The sequence below is a fragment of the Heterocephalus glaber genome, unplaced genomic scaffold, assembly GCF_053883595.1.
Source record: "Heterocephalus glaber isolate CG9 unplaced genomic scaffold, H.glaber_assembly_v1.0 deba00001454, whole genome shotgun sequence".
NCBI classification, from domain to species: domain Eukaryota; kingdom Metazoa; phylum Chordata; class Mammalia; order Rodentia; family Bathyergidae; genus Heterocephalus; species Heterocephalus glaber.
Window position 1 is genome coordinate 727236 of NW_028258303.1, and position 18723 is coordinate 745958.

Below are 18723 nucleotides of genomic sequence, written 5' to 3' on the forward strand. Positions count from 1 at the left end.
GCAATGAGTGTCATCAACTGTAGCAAATGTACTGCTCTGGTGGGGATTGTTCAGACTACACATGTGCGGAGCCAGGGAATATGGAATACATCTGTTGATCTTTCTTTCAAAGATGAATCACCTTTAGGGATTAACTAATTCATCAACTGAAACTAACTTCTAGTCCGTTTCTGAAATATATCATATCAGTTTAAGACAGACCTTTCCTCTGACAGTATTCCTGCATCAATGGTTTTATCTATATATAGAAAGAATTACAACCTTGCACAAAGAGGCTTAAGGAAAGCTTGTCAGGCTTTCCCGTTAATGGGGAAATCCGTGCTAACAGAAGCCCTTACTCTTGAAGCCCACCAGAGTGGTGGTTGTGTGGCTTGTTTTTGCCGGGCAAGGTGTTAGCCCGTGTCATGGCTTCACTACTGAATGAGCAAGCTCTCCTGGCCCCTCTTCCTTTGTTGGTTCCCTGGCCCATTCCTCAACATAGCCCCAATCCCTCTGAAGGCCAGGTCCACCTATTTCAACATGTAATTTATTGAGGAAAAAAAGTAACTTCCTGCCTTACCAAAGCTTGACTGGAGGTTGTCAGCTAATCAGTTTTTGAGAAAAATGAGCAATTACCTAGGAAAACCCTGTGTGGTAAGCTCTCAAACTCTTCCACTTTAAGTACAACCTGGGGAGCTTACTAAACACGAAGATTTGGGGCCCAGTATGGCCCACAGTGATGCTGGAAACATTTCTAGATCTCATGGTTTTCTAGATATTTGAAGTCCTAGAAAAATTCCCATGAGCAGTTTTCCTTTCTTTACTATGAGACACTGGCCCCTGCTTTGCCAGCACCTATAAGGGGGGGGGGGCGACAAACGGGCACACCTGCCTAGGTGGGGGTCCACAGCCATATCCAGCCTTCCCCAGAGGTCAGGAGCTTAATGCTTTGTGGCCTAAAAAAACCCCCCGTTCGTATTCCCCAGAGGGCCATCCTGGGATCTTTCAGGGACACTCCCTGGAGTTAGGAAGCAGTCCAGTTCCTTCGGCTCTGTTCCCTGGGGTGGGGGTGGGGGTGGGGGGAAAGCGTGTGCTGTCTGCTCTGTGTGTAGATACACAACTGGGTCAGTCTCCTTTCTCCTGCCCACTGTTCGGACTAAACTCTCTCCTCCGGCAGGCGGGGGCTGCGTTAGTCACACGGGTCCAGAAGACTTCCATCGCCCCTTTTCTCCTCTTCTCAACACTCTAAGGACTAACTCCTCAAGCCCCTCAGCCAAGTCCACGATCTCAGTCTTCTCCTGCCCAGGGGTACGCCGTCTTCCTAGCTACACAGCCGGGTGAAAGAGGCGAGAGATGAACGTGTTTTGCTCGGAAGCGCACTGGTCCGGGGTGGGGGGTCGCAGCTTTGCACGCCCAGCCCTCTCCTGGAGCCGCTTCTGCCCTGCACCTCTGCAGCTCTGTTGGCCGCTCACCCAGCGCCAAGATGCTCCCGTCCACGCGCTCCCTGGCGCCCGTCCTCCTCGCTGCGGGCCCGGGTCCTCAGCCCGCCGCAGAGCTAGGGGTCGGGCTGCGGGAAGAGGCGGGAGCAGGAGCACAGGAGGAAGCGCTCTCGGGAGAACACGGTGCGCGCGCGCCAGGCCGAACCCGGGCGGTGGGCGGTGCTGCGGGCCTGATGGGCGGGAGAGCAGCGGGTGGGCGGGGCCGTGCGCCTGGCCGAGCCGGGTGGGTGGGCGGGGCGAGCGGCGGTGGGAGTTCTGCGGCGTCCCCGGCAGCATCTCGCCGGCCGCGCTCCCGGAGCCCGGGACCCTCCGCCAACGCGACTGCCTGGCCCTCGGACGCGGACTCCCATTCTGTGCTCGGCTCGGCTCGGTTCTGCTCGGCTCTCGGCCCCGGCGGCCTGGGCGCGCGAGGGCTGGGGCTGCGGGCTCTGCTCGTCGGTCGCACCCGCGCCTCGCTGGGCTGCTCCAGCCGGGCTCCGGCTGCACACTCGGGCCGCCGGGGCTGGAGTCTTCATGAGCCCGGAGGATGTCCGGGAAGCACTACAAGGGTCCTGAAGTCAGTTGTTGCATCAAGTACTTCATTTTTGGCTTCAATGTCATATTCTGGGTGAGTGGGAGCGCTCGGGTCCCCGCACGGCGTCGCCGTCACTTTGGCTGCCCTGCGGGCGCCGGGAGGGGCCGATAAGCCTTCCTAGGCACCTAGGGTTCGGAAGATCGGCTGAAGCGGGGCCCAGGACCGGGGGAGCCCACGCAAGCGAGCCCACGCACTAGCCGTGCCCGGGGGCCTCGGGCCGGCGGCGTGGCGAACGCGGCCACGCTGCGCCTCCGACCGGGTCTGACGGGACGAGGCGGCCGAGCCGCGTGGCTCGCGCATCCCCTGCACCACCGTGGGCTTTGTGTGGGATGCAGATGCGTGGTGTGTGGCCCTGCGCTGTGCACGCAGATAACATTCCCTGCACGCTGGACTGGCCAGTGGGTGTGTGGCTTGGATTCATTTATATGTCATTGTGGGGATAATAACAAGTCACCAACAACATATGTTTCAATCCGCTCGTGCCTCACGTCCTCCTCTTTAAGGAGTGACACAGCGGGTAGTTTTTGGAAACCCTTGGAGAAATGCGAAGGAGAAGGTGCCTGAGACAGTATCTGCTGGGGAGCTGAGAGCAGGTGCTCCATCACAGGATTCAGACGGTGCTCTGCTTGGCACCACAGTGTGCTGGCCGCTGATGGTAATTAGGCTGGGACCCTACTCTTTTGTTTTGATTCTTTGCGGGATCTCACAAACGTGTTCAGCAACCAGACAAAGAGTTCTGAACCAGGAGAAGGGAAAATCTCGGTTGGAAGACCATGTTATTTTTCCTGTCCTGTCTCACCCGGTCTCATCCTCTTCCGCCCTGGGCACCCCTTCTCCAGGGAAAGTAAAGATGGTGGCCGTCTGGGAGGGGGCTTTCCAAGTTGCTGTTCGATGTGGAGTCAACAATGACCTAACTAGGTAATCAGTATAATCCACAGCCGTTTGAACCCAGCCTGTCATTATTTGGATCTCCTTTGATTTGGCTTTGTTATAAATGTATACATCTGTGAGAACTGTTGTCCATATCCCTCTATATTCTTTTCTTCTACTACACTTTTCCAGGTTCTTTTCTCTTTTTTATAGGAATGTCTTGTGTTGATCAAATATGTTTTGTGAAGGGAAATGGAAGGCATCATTTTGGGCCAGCATGTTATCTGTCCTGGGGACTGATAAAGATTAATCATGGGGAAGTATGAATAGATACCATACTCAGCTGCTCATAGGAGACTTTTCGGGTATGTGTGGTTTCAGGCGGAATCACTCCCCCAGACCCTCATCAAACACAAGCAGGTACAGCCAGGAGAAATTACTTTCTTCACTTCCTTCCCCTCCCCTTTCTGGAAATGTTCAAAAGTGATAAGTGGTCCTGTTTCTGAGTGAGGTGTTCTGAATTTATTGGAACTTGAAACTTGTTGACTTTGAGAGGTGAGGACTGCTGAATTGGGACTGGCCTTTGTTGGGGCAGAGAGTCCAGGCCTCTGGATTCTTCTTGAACATTTCCAAAAGTTGCACAGTTCAGCCACCAGGCAACAAAACGAGCCCAGGGGCTTTCTCTGCAGTTTCACAGCAGGGAATGAAAAGGAAATAAAAGGATTTGGGCCTGTTTCCCTTACAGTTTGGTGTAATGTGAGCGCACAGAGACAAATATAACCATTTCTCTGGATTAGGTTGTAGCAAAAACCCCAGAATTGTGCAAACCTTCACAGAATTACAGACTGCTTACATGAAGAGTTCTGAACAGAGCCACATCTTGTCTGATTTTGAAAAATCCTTATTTAAGGGAGGGAGTGGTTTTTGTGGGAAACCTGGAAGTAGACTGAGGTTGGGGAACTGAAATAGCACCTCTGGCAGAATTGTTAAGGAGGTGCTGCTTTTGCGGGCCCTTCCCTTCCCTACTTTATACACACCCTCCCCTCCTTCCTGTGCCTTTCTGTCCTTGAGTACCCCCATATACCTTTTGTGTCCTGCTCTCTGTTCTGAATTTACCCATATTTAAATTTCCCAGTTTATTTAGCCCATGGTGTCTAGTGATGATCAGCAGAAAGGTACCCATTTTATTTGATTAAAGCAATTCAGACTAAGATGTTAGTGACTGAAGAACAGGAGTTAGTAATTTGGCAGCCTATTTCAAGAAGTTGCAGACTTCTGCTCTCTACAGAGTAACCATCCTCTCTATGATTGCCAGAAATATCCCCAGTGCTTCTTCTGACAGAGACCGTGGTTCCTAATCCTTCGTTTTCACACTGATGGGCGAGAATGCATCTGAAATGCACTGAAGACATTTAGAGGTATAGTTCTGGTAGGATAAAATCGAACATTCAGTGGCACCAGCGCTGACAGTCTGGTTCTTACTGAATCCTTACAACCCTGAGATTTAGTGGTTTAAATAAAACTTTAGAATTGTAGCTCACAGGTCTGTGATTTGGCCAGGCTTATCTGAGCAAGTCTCATTTGGGGTCTCTGATGCAATTGTTCTTTGTTAGTTAACTGCCCTGAGTCTCAGTTTCTCAGCTGTTAAAATCATGGAGTTGGTGGAGCTGTAAAGTTCTTCCTGCCTTTGATAAAGAATGGGTCTGTTGAGATCTAATATGCTGGGAAAGAAGAATACAATAGATGGGCACTAATATATAATGAAAATAGCATATACTGTACTGGGGTACTTATTAAAATATAGATTTTGTTCTTAGGGAGAGTTGGCTGAAGACCAATTTTATTACTTTCATTTCTTCCTCAAAGATCTTTTCATTAAAAAAAAAACTTTCACTAACTTCTTCTTGGCTTGTTCAGTCATTGGTATGGTATGCTTGCTTACTTTTCCCTACTGTGAATCTCAAATGTACTCCTGTGAGTCATTACATACATTTTTATTATTAGAATTACAGTTTCATGTGTAAAATCTGAATCCTTTTATATAACAGTTGTAATGATATTCTGAATAACAAAGTCAACATCTTGTACAAATTCCTTTCTCATTAGTTATCACAGGCTGGTGGGGAAAACCTTGTTTTCCTTATTACATATTTGAACAACTCAAGACAGGAAATTGACATTTTTGAGGTTCTTAGCATACAGTTACATTTCTCAGAAAATTCTGATGTTGCTTTGGGGTGGGAGAAGGAAAAGGCACTGAATTCTTACATTCTGTTAAACACCATTAATAGATGTTTTGGACCATGGTTCTGATACCCAGCTGTTTCTGGGCTAGTAGTAAAATCTCAACATTCTGGTCATTTATTGCTGCATAACACCCCCAGACTTTGTGATTTGGCCAGGCTCACAAGGGTGACTCTCTGGTGCAGGTCCAGTGAGAAATGGCTGAGGCTGGAGTGTCTGAAGGCCTGTGGGGCAGGACACTCAAGATGCTGCTCTCACAGGACTGGTAGTTAATACTCTTGGAGGGCTTAGCCGTAGTGGCTGGCTGGAACATCTGTGTATGATTTTGTCCTGTCTCTGAGACTGGAAGAAGCAACTTCCAGCCACCAGGCCCAGTATCACTGTCATCTGTTTCATTGGTTAAAATGTGCATAGACATACTCACTTTCAAAGAGGGGGGGCGATTGTACCTGTTGACGGACAGGTGTTAAGGTGAAATTGTAGAGATCAGGTTGGATGAAGTCATCTTTGGAAAATATAAGCTGCTTCTCTGAGCCTTAATTTCTTATTTATAAAGGAAGGTAACATTACCTAACAGAGTTATAGTTTCAAGGATTCACTAAAATAAACTCTGCTCAGCACGGTGTCTCAGTATTTACCAAATGGTGAATAATCATTGTCTGCAGATACCATACTAGTTCCGCTTAGGCTATAGGACTTCTAGAATGCTTTAGTCTGGTGCCTTGGGATCATTACTACCAGGTGATGATAATACCTATAAGATGGCAAAGGAGGTGAGGCAAATGGATTCAACAGATTTTATTGTGACTTATTAAAAAAAAGTTCTCATAGTTCAGTGGAAGCTTGAAGGACTTAGGGGAGAACCAAGACATTTTTCTGTTCTCTGTGGTACAAGAATTATAAACATTCTTAGATACTTGAGGCCAAATTACTCTTTTGGTGTGCTTTCAAATATTACGTTGTGTTACAAGTGAAGGTTTATCAGAGTTGATGGCAGAATGTTGCATCTAATTTGCTTCCACAGGGCTTAAATTCAGAGAGGAGGGAGATTTAGGGCACTTTGGGGGGTGGAATCAAGTAACAAGCCTTATCTCATGATTCACTATAAATTGCAGGATGTTCTGAAATGATGATACATCAGCAGTTTATAAGTCATAATTTTTGTTTTAATTTGCTAGACATCTGTTAGCTTCGATGGCAACCATATGGGAGTCTAAATTGCCTTTTGAATTACAGGGAGGTAGTAGGAAGAAAGCTAAATATAGTGATGGGAAAAGTGTAAGAAAGACATAGACCTCAGTGAAGAAAGTAACTGAACACTGACCTGCTCGTTCTGACCACTACTTTATGGGGCTATGAGAAAGTTCCAGAGCACTCTCCCTTGATGATATCTTGATGACTGAAATGAAGTCAAAGGGAAAAGTTGGAAAACCAAATATTCCACCCTCCCCATAAAATTGCTCAGGTACCTTCATTTAAATGGATCATTCTGTCCTGCTATCCACATTAATAGTCAGTCTCTGGCAAAAGGTGAAAGCAATTTGTTGCTTTTATTTTTTTCATCCATCTTTTTTGTCTTGTTTTTGAGAAGGGATCTTGCTATATTGCCCACGCTGATCTCAAATCTTGGGCTCAAGCAATCTGCCCACCTCAACCTCCCAAGTAGCTGGGATGACAAGTATGTGCCACCTCACCCAGTGTAATTTTAAATAGAGCTTTACTATTATGACGTCTTTTTTTTCTAAGCATCTCAAAGTATCTTACAAGCATATTATGATAACTTTATGACTGATAAAGGAATTGGAGCACATAAATGTAAAGTGACTTTGGCTGCATCCAAGAACTATTAGGGTTCAATTTGGAGTAAGTATCTTTGGTAACTATAGCCCAGGATTCTTGGTACTTTAGAAGATGCTTGTTATTGTAAAATAAAACATCAAGTAAGTCATTTACATCTATTCATAATTGAAAAGTGATAAAGTTTTTTGTATAAGCCACAGTTAACACCACCTACAAGCACAAAAAATACTAGGATGAAATTGTGTTAGTCAACTTTCCTCTTGCTGGGATACGGCATACAACACACACAATTTAAAGATGTTTAATTTAGCTCATGGTTTGGGAGAGCTCAGTCCATAGTCTTCTGGCACCATGGCAGGAGAGTCATGGTGGAAGGGTGTGGCGGAGCAAAGCTACTTAGTTCATGGTGGCTGTGGAGTACAATAAGGAACATCCTTGTAGAGGAATGGGGGAGGGACCATACATACCAACCCCATGACCCACCCAGACGCACCCAGGAGAGTGCTGTGCTAATCTGCTAGGTGTTTCTTAATCCAATGAAGTTGACATATCAGGATTAACATTCTCAAAAAATGTTCTTAAATAATATGATAGAATAATCCATTATTAGTAGTCTATTGAAAATTCATAAATGAAAATTGGAGTATTAAAGAGGATATTCTTGAGTTACGTGCTTCTTTCTACATACAACACTGATGACTGTCTTTAATTTCTAACTTCAGACTTCCCGAATCACCATACTTCATTAGGTTTCAAGAGCTTTCTGTGTGGGTCCTATTTCTCAGTCATTTTCATAAGCCTAGTGTGTCACACGTTATCTAAAACACAGTAATGTTTAATAAGTGTTTGCTTTATAAATGGATTACAGAATTGTTGAAAAGTATGTGGGAATTGTTTCTGACTTCTTAGGGAAATGATTCTCTACAATATCCTCCAGCCTTCTGAGTCTGTTTTTGGACCATTTTAATCATTAGCGTTTCATCTGTCCTCAAACTAGACATAATCTTTCTCCCTGTAACTTCTGTTCTCCTACTTTACTTTTGTTGATTTTTAATTTTTACTTGGAAACACATTTCATACCTGTAGAAAAATTGCAGGTGGCACAAAGAACTTGTTTTTAATCCTGAGCTGTTACAGGCAAAATTGCCAGCGTTGATGGCTCTCACAAACACTTGAGTATATATTTCCTGTAAAATAGGATATTTATTCAAGCCATAAACTTACATTGATACATGCAACCCTTATCCCTCATTCAGTTTTTCAGTTGTTCTAGTAACATCTTTTAAAAAAATTATTAATTTTATTGGTACATCTTAGGTATACAATACGTTTACATTTATCATTGGGTGCTTGTACCTGTACATGATGTATCTTGGTTCTTATTTTTTCCCCATTCCCCAGCCCTCCCTTCAACCCCTCCGCCCCTCCCTATTTACAAAGACTTTGTTTCCATTTTTTTCATTTTCTCATATTAATTCCATTCCCTTCTTTCCTTTCCCCTACCCCTCCCACTTCCCCTTTGCCCCTTTTCTCACTATTTCACATTATTTTCTTACTATTTCACGTTATTTCTTCCTATTTCACATTACCTATTATATGTTTTAGTCCTTATTTACACTTTCAGTTTCTCACACCAGAGAAGCTGTTCAGTATTTACACATGTGTGTCCTATTTATTTTACTTAAAGAGTGTTGCCTTGATGGATACACATTGAGGAAATCCAAAGGAATCCAGGCCAAAGCTACACATCATATTTAGTTGTATCTTTTTAGTTTCTTTTAGCCCTTCACTGTCATGATCTTGATGCTTTTGAAGATTATCAGCCAGTTATTGTGTAGAACATCCTTCCATTTGGATTTGTCTGGCATTTCCTTAAGTCTGGATTCAGGCTGTTATCGTTGGGAGGAATAGATAAGACATGCACTGTTCTTGTTGCCTTGCAGCAGGTGGTACTGATTTCTCTTCCTCAGACTGCTGATGATGATTACTTGATTAAGGTGTTTTCTGTCAAACTTCTCTACCATATTATTACTTTTTTTCCTTTTGTAATTTATAAATATGTGGCATATTACTTTGAAACTATGTAAATAGTCCATTTCCCATCAGATTTTTAATTAGTTAATTAACATCATTAACTTGGCTTTTCTTTTTTCAGTGTATTTTCATCTATTATTGTTAGTACAGTACTTTGATGTTTAAACTGGCCCCAGCTGTGGCCATTGGCAGCCCTTTGAGCTGGCTCTGGGGCCCCTTACCTCTCAGCATTCCCCGGGCATGCTCTGCTTTCAGGCAGAACAAGGTGTTTCAAGCTCATCTTGTGAGTTACTTGTGTTTGAGCTTTGGTTCTTTTTAGTAGATAAGGTATTTAGAAGCCAACATTTGGTTGCTTAGTGTGCTCATTGATTTTAAGAGAATGGTGGAATGCATATACACATTTACATTTGTGTTTATTCCTTTATATATTAAAAAATGAGTTGACAGTGATACCACAAATTCCTATCTGATATCAGAGGGTTTAGTCTAGTTTTTTCCATATTTATTTCTGCTTTCATTGACAGTGAAATTCCTGGCTCCTATTATTCCTAATGTACTTACTTGATAAATCTCCCCAAATGTAACCAGCTGCTCCCACTGCCTTTGTCATGGGATTGCCTGCCTTACCTGTCAGTGCTTCAGCATCCCATGTCAGTGCCTCTGACCCATGTGTGGACACCCTTCTCACTGTGATCCCTGCTCTGGGCTGCCGCAGTCTCGCTCCTCTGCGTAGAGGCCTCCTTTGCTCCATCCCTCCAGAGACTTAGCTCTCTTCCCTCTTGTGCTTCCTAATAAAAAAAAGCCATTATGTCATTTCTAAACCCTTTAAAGTCACCAGTTCTTCCAAGTGTTTCATATATCATTTCTTGCATCTTTAAAAGTTTTTACACATTTTTATTTTTAAAATTTTTTATTAGTATATCTTCATATGTAATAATCACAGTCACGTTGAAGAACTGGTACATATATATCATATCTTGATCATTTTTGATCTCCCTCTCCCTCCTTCCCCTCACCCTCTTCCCATATACCAGTGGTGATGAACCTGTGGCACATGTGTTATTTGTTTTTCCTTTAAGACAGAAGATGTTAATGTATGAGTTGTTTTTCTAAACTAAACCCTCAGTATTCAGGTTTAACTGCAGTGTTGGCACTTTATGACATAAGTGTGTTTGGGGTTGCAATTTGGACACTCGTCTCTAAAAGTTTCGCCATCACTGCCGGATACTATTTCTCTGTTGTCCCTCGCCCTGGCCATGGTGCTCTGCTTGCAGTCCAATTTGGATGTCTCCATTAGTGCAACAACCAGAATGGAACACATTCCCTCACCCAGGGTTCCAGCCATCCAGAGAGTGGTAGACTGTCATTCTTGACCTCTGACTTCAGTCTCCAGGCTACTGCCAGGATGTGGCTGTGGGGAAGTTACTTTCACAGATCAGACAGCAGTTCTCAGCTGCTCATTGAAAAAAATGGGAAAGTAATTTTCTACAAAGTTATTATCCAGTATTAAGACCTGGGAAAGAGCTTTGTAAATGTAGATCTCTCACTGCAAATATTAGTTATTAACAGGTGAAACTGCAGGCTTTTCCTGTCAACAAAGGAATGTTGTTGGCTCTGGTTGAATTTCTAGTGAAATAAAACCTCCACTTCTTTTTCACGTGAACTTTAGTTAAGGCCATCCACCTAAATACTAATCAGAAACCTTAACCTTCCAATTAATGATTTAAATTTAGATTTAGTACTGCCTATTTCTCTCATTTAAATGTTTTGTCCAGGCCTGGTGGTTTTAAGTCTGTGTTACTAAGCTTTTGTAAGGGGTGTGGAGAGGAGACTATGCAAGTGAGCCTCTGACCTCTCTTTCCTCCAGAGAATCTTGGCCATGTAGTTTCTGTATTTTAGGATACCATGGAGGGTTTTGCTTGAAAAAAGTGTTATGTTAGTAGGCTTTCTATGACTGTGACCAGATACCTGAGATAATTAGTTGAAAGGAGGAAAGGTTTAATTTGGCTCACAGTTTCAGTCCATAGTCGCTTCGCCTATGGTGGTGTTGTACATCACAGCAGGAGCACCTGGTGAAGGAAGCTGCTCACCTCACGGGGGTTGGGAAGCAGAGAGAGAGGGAAAGTGGCCAGGTCCCCATATTGCCTTGAAGGCCATGTCATAATGACCGCCTTCCTGCAAGGAGCCTGTACCACTTAAAGGTTCTGCTGCCTCCCAGTAGCACCATAGGCTGACATCCAAGCCTTTAATGAAATGGTCTTTGTTGGGGAGGCACTTCCAAACCACAATTTAACGCTTACATTAAAATAAGAAAAAAATAAAATAGAAAGGAAACCTTTCTAGCCTTCAGATATTTTTGAATCTTGATGGGAAAGTTATATTTGAAACATTTTACTGGTGACATGAGTTTTTAATCTGACTCTCTTCATCTAGGGAAGTTCCTCTCACTAACGGGTGATTTCCATATGACTCATTGATATTTTGCCCCTTTGTAGACATACTAGTAAGTTAGAAAACCTTAGGCGCTCCACTGCAGGATCTGATTGAGTAGGTCAGTCCAGGATGGAATTAGGTTTTTGTTGTGGTTTTTTGTTTTGTTTTTTACTCCTGCAGGAGATTGTAGTGTGAGGCCACAGTTGAGAAGTTCTGGCTTGTTCTTCTTGGGAAGATGTGACTTCCCCTGGTCTTTGCTCTCTGGAGGAGACACATAGGAAGTGTAGAGCATGACCAAAGGGTGACTGATTTTACCAGCACATGAAGCTGCTCTTTGCTTATAAGATAAAAAATGCCCTACTTAATGGAATTTTTAAATTAGTCCAGAAGTACGACCTTATTTTTAAACCCCAAACCCTAAAAAGAAAATAGGAAACTCTCTTTAAAGAGAACTTCTTATGCTGTGATTAATATACCAACAATTAGCATCATACGGGGATAGAAGCTGGTTATTTCGCTGATGGCCCCAGTGAAGAAATGGACTCTGTCCGGGGGTGTGATGTGCCAACTGCACCATACACATCAGTGTAGTGGACTGGTTCCGGCCCCTGACACTGGATGTGACACAGCAGACCGCCTTCCCCTCCACAGTCACCCTCCCTGTCTGCTGTGCTCTTTCTTTCCACCTCGGTTTCCCTGGCCTTCAGCCCAGGCCTGGCCCTGCCTGCAGTCCCTGTGAGGGAGGGGAGTGGCTTTCTGATGGCGCTTTGCCCCGGTTGACTCTGCTGTAAAGCTGTGGAAGAGATGTTTGTTTTTCCAGATCCAAATTTGCAGGATGGTTACAAAAAAGGTGACAGTAAAGAGCAAAACTGAAGGTCCAAACATTATTTGTCAGTTTTCTTTAGAAAGAAATGTTTCAATGTACAATGGAGTGTGCATGAGTTTTCCCATTACTTTCTTTTTCCTCTCTGTCCCTTCTTCCTTCTTTCCTTCCCTCATGTCTTCCTTTCTTCCTCTTCCCTCTTTAGAAAATTAGGTTTTTGATTATGTCTGAATTCCTGAAGTAGAAATATTTTGAAAGAAATGTTTGAGGAAAAATTTATTTTATTTTTCTAAGGCATTTACTGAGGTTATCACCAGTTCTAAAAATAAATAAATAAATAAATAAAACAAAAACCCAAAGCAAATTGGCTAAATGCCATTTTAAATAATTTTAAATAGCCTCATGATTGTCCCTGTAATATTATCTATATGTATAGGATTATTAATTATAAATAGTAAGGTCTAATTTTTAAGTAATATAATCAATAACAAAATAGTGTTTGGAAAAGGATGCCAGAATATTTTGGCTGTCCTTACTGAGAAGACATAGTGGTGCTCTATACCTCTTCCAGTTACTATTTACTATTTAGAAATGTATTTCAAGACATAGGGCTCTTTTACTTGTTGAATTTTTTTTTCTAAATTACACTTGGCACAAAGGTTTGAATTTCTAAAAATCTGGAGGGAACAGCTGGTATTCCAATAAATATTCAGGCCAGCTTATTTTAATGCTTTGTACTCAATTAAGTAGTCCTAATAAAGGAGGAACACTTAAGCATTTCTCAAAGTAAAATGTTTGCTTCCAACAGAAATTTCCCCCAATGTTAATACCTCCTGAAAAAGCAGGCTTAAAACTTCATTCTTCCAAGTAAGTAGACTACTCCTTGATGATACCTTTCATGCCAAAATTAGTTCTCCTGTTCTGAGGTCTCATCGTGTCAATATGGCCTGGCCCTTTAACTGATGAAGACCAGTGGTCATTGACCTTTATGTGGCACTATGTTAGAGGATGACACAGGATCCACCCTAGCTTGGACATTGTTATGGTTTGGGTCTAGATGTCCCCACAAAGCCTCCTGCGGTCATAGGTGGCTTTTTCAGGGGTGGCTGATTCTAGACTGTGTGACGCTGGGACTAAGGGCATATGATCACTAAATCAGTACACTGATTGGTTTGGGACTGCTCTAATTTGGGTAGTCTGGGTAAGATAAAAGGGGCAGAAAGATGCTCTTAAGAATTCCTATTGCTTTTGCTATCTTCTGCCACGTGCCATCTTGCCTTGGAGCCAGCTGATTAGGGACTGAAACCTCTACAGACTGTGTGCTAAATAAGCCTTTCCCCTTTAACTTTGGGTGTCAGGTATTTTGTCTCAGCAATGAGAGAAAAGTAACTAAGACAGGCATTCGAATGCCCTGGTAGTAGGCAGACAGAAGACTGCTGGAAGCTGGGTGTGATGTTGCACAGCTGTAATCTCAGCATTTGGGAGGCTGAAGCAGAAGGATCACTGTGAATTTAGGCCAGCCTGTGCTATATAGTGAGTTCGAGGCCAGCCTGAACTACATAGCGAGATCTGGTCTCAAAACAAACAAACAAACCGAACAAAAATACTTTGCTGGTAAAGAGTTTGAACTTCAAACATATTTTGATTTTTACCCAGCTCCATTTCCAGGCTTCTGACCTTAGATAGGTTACTTTCCTATTCTGGTTAAACCTTTTCACATTTGCAGAATGGCATGTTTAGTAGTATTAGTAATATTTTCAGATGCTGGAGATTGAACTCAGGGCCTTGTGCATGCTAAGCAAGGGCTCTACCACTGAGCTGTATCTCAAGCATAATTAATATTATTGATACTAATATTAAGACCTAATATTTATCTCAGAGTCATAAGAATGAGAGGAATTATGTGTAAACTATTTAGAATAATACTCCATAGTCTTAGCAATTATTACTCAGTTTTCCTCAACACCTGTCATATCTTTTGGTTGTTTGTCTTTAACTTCCTTCAGAACCATTGAAACAATCTTACACTGGAGCATGCATTTTTTTTGTTCTCTCTAATGTTCCACCCACATAAGTGCATTCTCAAAATAACTAAAGGAGAAAAAGATCTAATAAATGTTCACAATGTTCTTTTCATTTTCTGTGAATGGCATGTAATTCTTATCTTGGAAACCAGACCATGAATTCACAGCTATTGTTTGTTGCTAATTTTCCCAGTTTTCTTTATCCAGTTAGATTCACTCTATTACGTTCTTCGCAAAACCAAATTGTCTCATATTAGGGTTTTGTGCTGGGAAAATGAGCTTAGGATATTAGTTCTGGTGTTAGGCCTAATGCCTGGTGGGGATTGGTGGATAGAAACATTTTATTAAGTGCTGTTAAATTTGGGTATTCTGGAACTTATTGCATGAATGATGTATTTTTAGATTTTTATGGTATCATGCATCTTGCATATTTTGGTCATAGTTTTCCTCTGTCGTAGACACAGTCTTTGGGTTATAAAGAGAAGAATTGAGTCAGTGATGATACAGATAACTCAGTTTTCCTCTTGTGTGTGCTTCCAGTTGATGCAGAGCTAGCGTTTTGGTCTGAACTATCTGGGTCATTGACTAAATGGGTCACCCATCGTGGTGAATGAGTGACTTTGAGAGTGTCTTCTCTTTTGGGGCATAAATGAGATGCACTGAGCATTTGTGCTCTTTTGCCCCAGTACTCCCACCTGATAAAGAAGATAAACGTTATCACAGTTCTGAACATAATCTTTTTCAGTTGGGCTCAGCAGTGGATGGAAAGGCCAGGGGTTACTAACTTAGTTCCCATGCAGAAGGTGTGCTGAAAGCGTCAGCCCTCAAAGAGGAAAGGGGAGGGATGAGGAGAATGTTAAGTAGATTTTACTTACTTACTCTGACTGTCTGTCTATTTATGCATCTGTCATCTATCTATCTATCTGGCAGTACTGGGAGTTGAACCTAGGTTGAACCCAGGGTTTTGCTCTGAGCTACATTCCCAGTCCTTTAAAAATTAAAAAAAAATTTTTTTTTTGAGACAGAGTCGTCTTGCTAAGTCAGTAAGTTACCCAGGCTTGGCTTGAGCTTGGATCCTGGATTTTATAGAAACATATTTCTTCTTTAGCCTACCAGAAACTTCAAGAGTGTAAATTCCTCCTAAGCTGGTGGTTTAGATTCATTATCAGTCCCACCATCCATGGACAGGTTATGATTCCCCATTGGGAATCAGGCCAAGTTACCCCTCTGATCCCTGCTGGCCAGTTCTTTTGAGTGTCTGGAGATTGAGTGGCATCTGATGATCTGAAGCCAGGAGTCCCCATGGACACACTCTTTTGCTGCCCTAGAGTTTCTCAGGTATTGGAAGCTCAGTAGGCTCCTGTTTAAAATGCATATTCCGATACAGTAGGTGAGAAGGTCCAGAGATGCGGCCCCTAAACTCGCTCCTAGCTGATGCCAGTTTCTGGTCCCCTGATCACACTTGGAGTCGCAAGGATCTTGTAAGTTTTAAACTTATTTTATTCTAAATGGACTTCATTTCCAAACCTTAAATATACTATTTAAAAAGAGATATTTTTAAATATCACTATTCAAATGCATACAATGACAATTATATGGCTTTTTAACTTCTAGGTAGTTATTGCTGCCTGCTGGCAGGGACAAGTCAGAGGCTTGTTTCCTTTGTTTTGCTGGAGGTTAACAAGTGTACCAGGTGTTTGACATTCTGACATCAAATGGAGACTTTCTTCTTGACTAGACCAGAGGATTAAAAGAGTTGAAAGGAGCTGACTTTTGTATTCAAGGTTATTAAATGCTGTATTTAAAAATTGTCTCCCTGGCACTGCAGATCACTAGGAATCTTACTTTGGGAAATGCTTTAAGTGATTGCAGAAGGTGTGCATTTACAAGCTGAAACTTGCTTGGGAGATGTCGGGGCCTCTAGAGGTAAATTGGTTGAGAGGATGTGTTTAAATGTTAACTTACCCTTCTGTTTCCTAGGGTCATTGGGGAAGAGAGACAACCCCAATTTCTGAAAAGTTTTGAACCCAGACCCAGTAGTTCCATTTTAGTTATGAGAAGAAAAATGCCTTGGAAATTGTATCTCAGGCTAACAGGGAGTGAACCTTAAATGCTTAGGAGATCTGTCTCTGTGGGCCTCTTCCTCTCCCCCTCCAGGTTACTATTGCTCATGTTCAACTTTGGAATGAGTTTTTTATTTCATTTTTTAGGAAAGGGGACTTTATGTTTTTCTACTGCAGAAACAATACAGCCACAATAATTAGCTTTTTTTTTTTAAGGAAAAGAAAGTTATCATAATCCCAATAATACTTTCTTTTGGTAAAACTATAATAAAAGCAGAAACTCATACTCAGATATTCTGAGAACAGCAAATACCCAAAAGGAAAAAAAACCCCAAAAAGCTAGAATATTTTAGAGTTTCAGTTGTAGTTACCTGTGAAGATTTGAATTTAGCAAACTGGAGTTCCTCAATTTTGTGAAGAAAAAATGTGCTTTTATGTCACTAGTTTTTAAACATTTATTCTGCCTTTGTTGGCAACTCTCCCCTCAGGATAACATTCTGAATAAGGCTATCTACAGAGCAGATACCTTGTGAATGAATAGTCATTGATTTCACACAACCAGAAGAAACAAACAGAATCAGTAACTCTCCTATAGGCATTTGAGAAATCTTGTACTTTTAACAGAAGAAGTTGCAGATGTTAAGTAATTGGGCAACAGAACTCAAGAAATCAGGCTCTCAGTTTTAAACTTTTTTTTTAACCATGATGCCCTGTAGATAGAAGAATGTAGCTGAGAACTTCTGGGGCTCCTGTTTTATTGTTAGTGCCCTACTTGTGCAAGGATGGGCAACATCTGTCCACATGGCAACTCACAGAGAAAAACTATGCAGTAGTACTGTATTACATTTTACCTCGTAACTGGAATCCTAAGCAATATAGTGTTTCTTTGGTACCATTTCTTATAACTTTGTGTATTGGTTTTTGAAAGAATAAATTGAATGAAGAGATGTCTAGATGATGTAACTATATGTGGCATTTTCATTTTTTCCTTCAGTCTGTAATATCTAATAATCCCTAATATTTTTGTGTGCTTTGAGAGTTTTAAAATTGCTATCTAGTGAGGATTTGAAAAAATTTCATAAAAGTTTGAAAATAGTGTTTACTTATCTTTTCTAAAAATGCAGAATCAGTATTTTAGAAGTAAAGGGCTTGTGGCCACCAAAAAAAAGCATTGAAATATCTTTTACATTTTGCAAATACATATCTATGTGTTCCATTTAAATGTTGAAATATATCCTTGGATTTAAAATACATATTAATGTATATCCTTGATGGATGTTAAATACTAATCTGTATATATTCTTGGGTGTACCAGGTGTCAAATTCGGGACCTTGAGCTTGCAAAGCAGGTGGTGGAACTACTGAGCTAAATCCTTGGCCTATCCTTGGGCTTTTTAAAAACATTGATATGTATTCTCTTTGGAGAAAAAGAAGAGAAGCTAAATTATCATGTCTCTGAACAGAATCATTTATGATGAGTTAAATTTCCTTGCACTGTGTACTGTAAATATACAAACTGAAACCTTTAAAATGTTAAAAATAAGAACTAGAGACTAGTTTTACTAAGACATAAGCAAAAAAGAACTATTACATTTTTGATCCTTGGAAACTAGAAAATAACCTCTTTCAACTATGAAATTACTATGTCTTACCTGGATACAACCAACAGATCATCAATTATTGCTAAGAACATATCAAAATGCAGTTTTTAATTTTAAGTGTCTTTTCTGTTGAATATTTCCTCTCCTGCCCCTTTCTTTCTGTGATTTTAAATTCCAGAATTGAGAAGACAGAACATTTTGCTTTTAGGGAAGCCAAATCTTTCTCAGTCTTTAAAATGATTGACCTGCTAATGGAAGAACAGAAGGTGGAATTCTTATGAACAAGAATGGCCGGGCAAATATTTATTTCATCATTCTTTGGCCTGTCTTTGTAGTGGTTCAGTATTGGAACTATGCTTTAATTGGTCTTTTGCAGTCCTGATTATATTATCTTAGGAGTTATGTGTTCAAAAGGAGGTTAAAATTCATTTAGGCTTCTACTTTTTTTTTTTCTGGTACCGGGAATCAAACTGAGGACTTTGGGCTTGCCAGGCAGGCGTGGCACCGCTGAGCCACATCCCTGGCAAGCCTCTACTTTTTTACCACCCACCTTTCCCCACTATTTCTTCCTTGTTAATAGTGAACCCCCCCCCACACCAAATTTCAAGCAAAGTCCCCAGTTTATAAAATGGGAACAGAACTGCTCTTCTGAGGACTCAAGTATCTCAGGGGCCACGGATGGTCTTGGCCTCACTGGGTAGGGATGATGTATACAGGGGAAAGTGGGGTCTTTGCTGATTTTCCTTGTGGGTCCAGTTTTAGCTGAGGCCAGTGGAGAA

The 18723-nt window shown here is 41.8% G+C and overlaps 1 protein-coding gene across 11 annotated transcripts in view; it reads left to right on the plus strand.

Annotated features, from left to right (window-relative positions):
• The first annotated feature begins 1725 nt into the window (after window positions 1–1725).
• Window positions 1726–18723, plus strand: part of Tspan5 (tetraspanin 5) — a 173276-nt gene continuing 156278 nt past the window's right edge. For 10 of the 11 annotated variants that reach the window (XM_087215802.1, XM_087215804.1, XM_087215799.1 and 7 more), the window contains exon 1: window positions 1726–2085. Coding sequence is in view for 2 of the 11 variants with exons in the window: in XM_004848102.4 (XP_004848159.1) it covers window positions 2005–2085 (81 nt within the window). In the remaining 9 variants the exon portion in view is untranslated. The remainder of the gene's footprint in view (window positions 2086–18723) is intronic. The other variant, XM_087215807.1, reaches the window with a different exon arrangement.